Consider the following 9,273-nt stretch of genomic DNA (forward strand, 5'->3'; position numbering starts at 1 on the left):
CACTGGGATTATTTTAAGGATATTACAAATCTATACTAATAATAAAAGGGGCTAGTGCCTTGCACTGTGTAAGATAATGGGATGATGACTTGCATGTGAGTGTCTCTTTAAAAGCAGAACATGTTGGAATCACTCTATGCAGAGCAGCTGCATCACCTATCCCTGGGACTGGAGTGCTGCTGATGAGAAAGCCCTACAGGACTCTTCCAAATTGGCATGAAATTATATTTGCCTCTGACTGAGATAGCGGCCATGCAGCCACTCGTGTACCGCTCTCTCTTTTCCTGGGGCACTCCAATGATACAGGCACTTTGCAGTTTCAGCTCGTTTGTGCTCAAGTTTAAGAAAGTACATTTTCATAAGGATGTGCTCTGTTAGTCCTTGTTTTCTACTTCATGGGTACAATTCATTATAGATATTTATAATTGCTAATACTTGCACTTTGTTTTCAGATTTGAAGTTTAGATGTACGGTATGTGTTAACAGTATCAGTTTTACATGTTAGTCAAATGAAAGCAGTCAACACATGTGATACCATATGCCAGATATGATAATAGTTTATTTCTAATCAGCAAAGACACAACAGTTGATGCATTTGTATCTTTCATAATTTTTAGCACAGAGAAAAAAGCCATACATCCATGTATACATAATGGGTATATATGTAGATGGGTATGTATTAAAGTGCAAGTGATTCACAAGGATCAATCATGCTTAACATAGCTACTGTATTCGGAACTTCAGCAAGTAATCTCCTCAAATGGCTTACTGATAACTTTCATCTATGAATTTGAAAGTAAAGTAACTGTCACTACGATTAAGATTTCACTCTTACTGATCACCCAAGTAGTTTTAATTCTGGCATTTCAAGTCTTGAGGGGAAAGAGTACCATGGAGTTCCAGAGTTCAGGGAGCCCAGTCCCCAGCCTGCCATAAACATATGGTGTATCAACAGAAAACGCTGCTGCCAATTTCACTGATTTCCCTAAGGATAGATTTAGCTAATAATCCAGTAGGCCTACCACCAAAATGCACCCTATTCTTGTCTTGCAACAAATAGCCTAATGAATAAAACAGAATGTCTCGAAAGAACAAAATATGACTTGTAAGTCTGTTCATTTAATTCTCATATTTGCCTATTACAGACTTTCATACACTATGCACCTTTAACTAACACACATTATAAAATATGTCAATGAACCATCTAGGTTTGGGCACATCCTCACCAGAACAAACATTCAATATAAGATACATTCTCTAAAGTTACCCAGATTTTGGATTTATAAGCATAGTCTCAAGGGAGAGGAAATAAACAGAATACTATTGTCAAATATGTTCACTGCAAGCAACATTCAAATAAATGTACAAATTCCAGAAGAAGTACCAAACTGAATGAAAATGGTCAAATGCAACTATACAGATTGATGCCAGGGTCTGTGAATGTGTTTTCACCATAGATATCCAAGTAAATGTAAAATGATAACCTATCATACAGGGGAGCAAGCTATTGTTTAGCAGCAACTGTTTGGGATTTTGTCCAGCTATTACAGACACAGAAATACATGTATTAACAGTATAGGAAGGAAGTAGTCCCAACCCATCGCAAGTGATGAATGTTTCAATGCCCCTTTATAGTGGTCATAAGAGATGCAAAGTGCATATGTAACATTAGTAGTAAGATACACTACATTGCTAATACAGTCTTAACATTTGAGTGATTTTTTTCCTTACTTTTTCTTTTTAATATACACTATATTGCTACTAAAAGCAAGATATTATTATATCCCAAGAAAAAGACAAAACAAAAACAATACAACATAAACCACATCAACAAACACAGAAACAGAAAGGGGGAGTCTAGGGGCACATTGCATTGCCTGCATACTTCACTATGAGTATGGGAGCAAATGAGCTGCTGCCACATTCATTCAGCATCAGCTGGCACTGTTTGTGACAAAGGGCAAGGTTGTGTGTTATTGTGAATCCTCCATATGAGAGATTATTGCATAGGTTTGTGAGTTCTTAACATTTCAAATGATTTGGTATTGTAAAACCACCAGATCTCTCTAACATTATTTCCCCCTTGTGCACATCGCCTTCATCCAGGCATGTGTGAAAAGTCTCTTGAATTAACCTCCCTTTATTGAAGCACTTATGGAGTAATGTCACCAGGATAACCTTTCTGAGAGAAACATTATTTTGCATGATATTAAGGATAGATCCAGCAAATGCTTTGCAGTTCAGTCTTCAAGTTTAGCTGTTAAATGTACAATGAATGGCTTGACCACAATTTCTCTCTACCTTCATAACATAATCAATCGTGCTTGGAAAATACACACACATTCCCAACAGAGTCCCCTTGCACCAGTACATAAGTGACCATGTTTGCAACATGGGTTGTTTAAGTGACAGTCCCATGTAACACTCATAAAGAAGATCACCTGACTTGAATGACCAACTTGTTCCCCTATGTCCAGCACAGAGTCATAACATGGGTCCTATTCAGTCAACAGAGAGGATGTAGAGATGTAGAGAGTGGCAGATCCTATAGTATTTGATCATGAGCCCCCACTGAAATAGAAGCTATGACCAAACTGCACATTAAAATTGTATATCTGTAACCTAACTAAAACTACAGCAACATCATAAAATAACAAGTTAAATAATATAGTAGGAAAATAAATATCAATATTATACCAACAAGGCTTTTAAATAGTCATTATCAACACTGGAAGTCAGTGTGTATGATCCAAACCCTCCATGTCATATTCATCAGGGAGAATGTTGTTCATCTAATGGGGTGGCCTCTATCAATCTCAGGTGGTCAAATGCTCATAAGTTACACTGCTGGTACACACTTACGGTGAACTGAGTGTTTCAGGACAGAAGAGATGTAATGGTATCTAAACAATGCTATATTCTCTGGTATAGGAGTTAGCTACATGGCATTCCGGGTGGTTTCAAGTTAAGGTAACTTCCTGTGCAAAGTTTATTAGGATAGCTCTCATCTGAGGGACATGCCTCTCTCACAGATCTGGCTGTTGCCATCAGAGACCAATAACTCAATAAATAAAAGAATCCTGTTTGTGTCAGTGACTATGTGACACTGATTTCTATAGCACATGCTTACCTATTTTAATGGTCTCATCATAATATAGAAATATCTCACATTTACTGTATGAAACATCTAGTAATTAACTAATAGTAATCACATTTAATTATCTATTGATGAAGATATTGATGACATATCAATTGATATTATATTAATGGATAAACATTTGTATTCTGCAACCCATTTTTTTTTTTTTTACATTTGTGCTCTATAGATATGAACCATACCTGCAAGTTTGTGCTTGAAATCCTAGACAGAAAACTTAAAGGGACATCATCCCACTAGGCTCTCAGATAATTCATATCAAGTGTGGGGAGTGAACAGGAATGGACAGGGCCAAGTTGTGGAGATACAATAGAATACAATACAACATGTTCAATGAACTTGGTGAGTGATAGAGTTGGGAAATAGTTTAGGGGAGGGGATCCTCTCAAACCTTAGGTACAGTATCTCTCACACTCAAACTGTGATATAAAATATACTTGAAACACATGGGATGTTCTCTTAGAGGTGCATGTTATTTTCCAGTCTGGAGAGGAATGATTCTTAAATACCCAAAGGGAAGAGACCACTGTTGGCTTGTGTTTTTGAGGGGTGTGTGTAGTTTCTGGATCTGAGTGGGAGTTAGGAGCTGTCACCGGTGGCACGCTTCTTGCTAAAATGGCTGGCAGAGTCTCTGTTGCGTAGACCAGGCTGGATCTTATACATGTGTGGGCCCATTGACAACCGTGAGCTCCTTCGGCCCTCCACTCCAGTTGGAACGGCAGCAGCAGCAACTGAGGGGCAGGGTTTGTTCTGCAGAAGCTGGAAGAGAATGGTCATCTCTGGGCCAAGTCTGGACACCATACTGGCCCTCAGCAGGTCCACAGTCTCCTCATCACAGTTCATCAGGCTCTGGAGGAGCTTACCGTAAAACCTGCAAAAGGATGCAGCATACATGTATTTTTGTTGCTGTTTATTTACCTTTTTTATTTTAAAGCTGCAATATGTAACTTTTTCGGCAACTGACAAAATTAACATAGAAATGTGAGTTATACATCAGTCATTCTCATTGAAAGCAAGTCTAAGAAGCGGTAGATCAGTTCTATGTGCACTATTTCTCTGCTTCCCATTTTTAAATGTAGTTTTTGTCTTTTACTTTCGGTTTTGTATACCAGCTTCAAACAGCTCAATATGCAATATTTTGGGTTATGGAAAATATATTTCACAGTGATTTAGATGGTACAATCTACAATATACTTGCTTGTTATGTCACTTAAAGTAAATTTAGGCCAACTATTAGAATTTTAGCAACCAGGAAATGGCGGAGCGATTTCTACATAGTGCAGAATTTGAGTAATTTAGAAGACACTCTTACAGTTAGTGCGTTCATCTTAACATAGCTAGCTGGGGCAACCACACTTGTCTCAGTCATAGTAAGCCCATTTTTCCTCAATAAATTAGCTAAAAGCAAAGTCAGTGCTAATAAGGGGGTAAAAAAGTGTGAGTGTTAGCTCATGGAAGGCTTTTACATTTTTTTTTTTTACAATTTCAATCAAAATGTCTTAGGAGCCCAGTGAAATATATTTTCTTCAGTAGAGTTAGTGTACCAAATACATAGATTTTGTTGTACTAAGATAAAGTAAAAAGAACAGAAATGGAAGCCCTTTGACCTAGGTTTTCTAGGAACTCACCTGTTGGGGAAGTGGCTTGGGAGCTGAGCCACCTCTCCAATAGCATCTGGATTGGTGCGGGCGATAGTGCAGATATCTAGCTTGCTGTAGCACTCCTCCTGAACTTCTGAAGTCATTCTTTGGAAGGTGGAGCAGCGGCGGATGGTGAGGAACACCTTGGAGGTGATGCCGTTGGCAATGCACTTGAGGCTCTCTTTCACAAAGGCTTTACCCTGCACAAAACCACATAATATCACAGTCATATCAAAAAACATGACTTAACTTCAGTTAACAGGTTTAATCTACTGCGACATACTGTCCAATTTGAAAAGAGAAAGAATTACCATACCTGAGTGTCAAATTTAGCTGCACTGTACAGAAAGGACTTGCAGATGTCGTGCATGCCATCTGTGTCACACGTGGAGTTCTCCAGACATGCGAAGGCTCCACAGCCTACTTGGAGGGCACTGTTCAGACAGCGTGCCACGTCAGCTGTAGACTCAGAGAGGGAAGGGACCATAAGCAGGGGGCAGGCTATCATATAGCTCTCAATAATAATGGAAAGATAACCAGTCTGTTTTGATTGGGAACCAAACAATTAAGGGATTTGATGATAATTTACATGCAAAGTTGATTCAATGCTGCGATCATAACTATTCAGACAAATTACAACTTGACTGCTCATTGGACACCTTCAACTTTTTAAGACTGGGACACAATTTACCATAATTACATTTCCTCTTCCTGGCAAATCATTTAATGAATATTCATCACACACACACACACACACACACACACACACACACACACACACACACACACACACACACACACACACACACACACACACACACACTTCAGGATCAGGTTCCGCTGACTGTCCCTTTTGGCACCAGACCCCTTGTTTCCATTACCCTCACATGCGACAAGACAATAACATGCAGCATTTGGAAGGCGTGCCAAACCACCTCTGACACTCATCACCATGGACTGTGCACACTTAAAAGTACAGTCATGTACCCTGGCTTGGGTCACTGCCTCAATTCTCATAAATAGACCTAATGTTCATGTTTCACATAAATATTGCCTCAGACTTAATATTAAAGAGCAAGCTGACATACACAGCTGTGTAAACTACTCTGACAAGAGGTAAAGATATAAAGTAACCAGAAAACCCCTAAATGTCTTCCAATGAATGCCTCTATTGTCCATTTAGTAAGACTGGGACAAGTTCATGGTAAGAAGCATACAGCAATTGTAACAATGAGCTGATGTACTGTATGCCACAGACGGATGCACTCTCACTCATTTAAAAATGTTGCCCCCCCCCAATGAACTAGCCAATCTGCGATGGATCGAAATGGCTGTCAAGCAGATATGATTGATCTCTAAGAAGCACAATGCTCTAATCACTAATCAAACTGTCCCACCACTGTATCGCTCAGGTCATGTGAGAATTAATTAATAAATAAGATTTCAACAGATACACACTCCTTCAGCATCTCTTACTGGCAGGACCAAGGAGGCCCATGCAGCAGATACTTAGTCTGAGGTAACCAATGCATTGGTTTAACTGAAATAACAATAATGACTTAAGGAGATCACAGAGATAACACCTCATTCATACCCATATTTCCTAACATGGGCCTGGCTTTCATTGGGCAAGCAACTTTTTCATATATCATACACATTTCGGAAATAGAGTGCATGAACATTTAATCCATCCCTCTGGCAACCAATTTAAGCATAATGTTATGCATGGAGTTGAATAGATAGCCCAATCCGATGTAGACCTAGGCCATGAATTAGTTTTTTTATTGCTATACATTAGCTTTCCTCTTTTTAGGGGCAGTGCTCGGTGGAAAGATGTTATTTTCACTTTATTAATCGCACGGGAATACGATTGGCAGTTACAGTTGGCAAACCATTGAAAAGCGACACAAAGCCTACTGATTGAGTAAGTAGGGACGCACGTCACGCGAAACCTTGTGCCCTATGAGTCTTCGAATCTGGATATCATCCCTGGCCAATGGCCAGCATTATTTCCCCAAAGAAACTCTAACGTCTCCACCCTCTTTGCGTTCACCTAGAAAGCTCTACCCCATTCACGTTTCTTCCGGTATTAGGCGCTTCATTCCTCCTGTCAAGACGCGGGTAGCCAGTAGCTACAGGTGGGTGCAGTGGCGTAGCCTATGCCACCACGCACAAATCGGTATTTTATGGGGCCTACAGCAATACTGTAGTTCTATCAATACTTTAAACTGGTGACTGCTTGGAAGAATACCACAACATTTAAAATATGATGGCCATAGTTGTTTCGAAACACCTGTAGATCATTTGGTGGTTAAAAAATGCTTAAACAGTGCGTAAAACAACATGATAGATAAATGCATTTAAGAAATTTAAACAATGACTTGTAGAATAGGCTACCTGACATAAATAAATAACCATTGATGAATTTAACCACACACAGGGTACAAGTGGGCTCCCCTGTATCAATTAATTCATACAGCCTCCTTTAAAATAAATATTAATCTGATGTTCTATCCTCAGGTCAGTGACCTCGTGTTTAAGCAACCCACTCGACCATCAATTCAAAGAGCATTCGTTCATAGACCATGTTTCAACATCTCATGATGGTAGGCTACAGCTTTTTCACAAACAGGTGTCAGTCACCACGAAGCTCACGCTCATCACTTGCCGGTAAAACACCGGTAGAGCACAGTGAGTAGCCTAGCCTATGTTGGAGCTATTCGGTTGTCTGTCGATCAAGGCGTTCACTTGGAAACAGAGCAGCATATCATGTAATAGCAAACATTCCCCCATACTGTGCATACAATGTAATAGTAATAATCCATACAAATCCGTGCGAACACCGCATCCACTCAAAAACATGCTGTATTGTAAAAGACTATTACTTACAAGGGGTATTTGCAGAAAATCGTGCTCTTCTGGGTGAATACGACTCGTTCTGATCCAGTTCATATGCAGATGCAATCAGCACCATTAGAAGAAAAAGTCCGGTCATCAAAGGCATTGTTCAATAATCACTGATGATCTAACAAAATACAAGGAATAGTGTTTCTTGCTTATCTTATTAATAGTTCATACAGCTCTGAATATGTACAGCGCCGTGTTTTCAACAATGTAAATATATCACTAAGTAGGTACCATCTACCCAATGCGGCTATTCCTCTACCCTGGACCGTACACTGATTTCCCTTGACGTGCATGACCGATAGAGCGCTGGTCTGCACGTGTTTATATGGGACTGCCGCACATTACGAGTCTCCTGGTTAGCCCAATCAAAACACAGCATCAACGACCATGCTCTCTCTCCGGTCGCCTAATTGATTGACAATTTTACAGTACATTGAAATTCAATGTGGTCTTGGGTATTATCGCGCCAATGATAGCCTACATAAATTATTATTTGAGTTGATAAAACACTGAAGCTGTAGTACATTTTGCCATCTCAAGTCAAAGTCAACTAGCTTATAGTTTTTTCAGTAAACAGTCAGAAATTGGTGTACCTGTTCTCTTCAAACAACCGTTAAGTGACATTTTCACTTGATTTGTTCGTTATGTTTCTATGCGCCATATGCAAACTTCAGTGAGAGTGAAATATATGTCTTATTACCTGATGTTACCTGAACCCATTCAAACCAATACCACACAGGCTATTTCTGCAGTTTCCATTTGGTAAAATAGACAGGGCAGATTAGTGGCAACATTGACACAGGGTAAATTCTCGGCAACCCATCAATCCAGTTTATGTCAGCACAAATGTATACATTCCATCTTGAAACAATGCTAAAACAATGCTATTATGGTCTACCGGAAGGAATATAATGGCTTATTGTGTATACAGTAGGCTTATTGCTTAGGCTAATAGATGTGATTTAGTAACCTGCGTCTTTAGTCAAATGTATTGCGCGCTTTGTCTTACTTAAATTTCTTAAAATAATATAAACTGAAATTATTCAAATAATTTGACTTTTATCGCATGATTGGCATTTTGCTAAACCATGTTCAATAAATGAGACTATTGTTCGTTTAATGGACAACATTTATTTAACATTGAGATAACATACTTTATGTCAATAATGAGGTAGTTTATGTATGGATAGCCATCAATGTTGATGTATTTCCTGGTTTGCTGCATGCCGGTGAGACGTGGTAGCCAGGCACGGATCCAAACGAGTTGTAGCTACACATGCCAGAGGGAGGCCAATAATGTGTCATCCATGTCTGAGCATGGCAACGTCCTTGATCTATTCAAACCAAATCAAATTGTATTCGTCACATGCTCCATGTGTAACTCTGTGTTGTCTGTTCACACTGCTATGCTTTATCTTGGCCAGGTCGCAGTTGCAAATGAGAACCTGTTCTCAACTAGCCTACCTGGTTAAATAAAGGTGAAATAAAAAAAATATTTAAAAAACAACAGGTGTAGACTAACAGTGAAATGCATAAGGGGCCTTCCAAACAATGCAGAGAGAGAGAGAA

The 9,273-nt window shown here is 39.3% G+C and overlaps 1 protein-coding gene across 1 annotated transcript; it reads right to left on the reverse strand.

Annotated features, from left to right (window-relative positions):
- Positions 1-1,099: 1,099 nt before the first annotated feature.
- On the reverse strand, positions 1,100-7,980 carry LOC115111576 (stanniocalcin-like). Its single transcript, XM_029637754.2, has 4 exons — positions 7,687-7,980; positions 5,114-5,256; positions 4,786-4,997; positions 1,100-4,028 (listed from the first exon to the last, which is right to left on the reverse strand). Exons 1-4 carry the CDS (start codon positions 7,799-7,801, stop codon positions 3,737-3,739), a joined length of 762 nt encoding a protein of 253 aa, XP_029493614.1. The 5' UTR covers positions 7,802-7,980; the 3' UTR covers positions 1,100-3,736.
- Between the last annotated feature and the right edge of the window lie 1,293 nt (positions 7,981-9,273).

This window comes from Oncorhynchus nerka, linkage group LG27, assembly GCF_034236695.1.
Source record: "Oncorhynchus nerka isolate Pitt River linkage group LG27, Oner_Uvic_2.0, whole genome shotgun sequence".
Taxonomy (NCBI): Eukaryota; Metazoa; Chordata; class Actinopteri; order Salmoniformes; family Salmonidae; genus Oncorhynchus; species Oncorhynchus nerka.

Coding starts and splice junctions, on each gene's coding strand:
- LOC115111576 (XM_029637754.2), bottom strand. CDS start 7,801: ATGCCTTTGATGACCGGACTTTTTCTTCTAATGGTGCTGATTGCATCT. Junction 5,257..7,686: donor ATTTTCTGCAAATACCCCTT/GTAAGTAATAGT, acceptor CTGAGTCTACAG/CTGACGTGGCACGCTGTCTG. Junction 4,998..5,113: donor CAGCTAAATTTGACACTCAG/GTATGGTAATTC, acceptor GGTTTTGTGCAG/GGTAAAGCCTTTGTGAAAGA.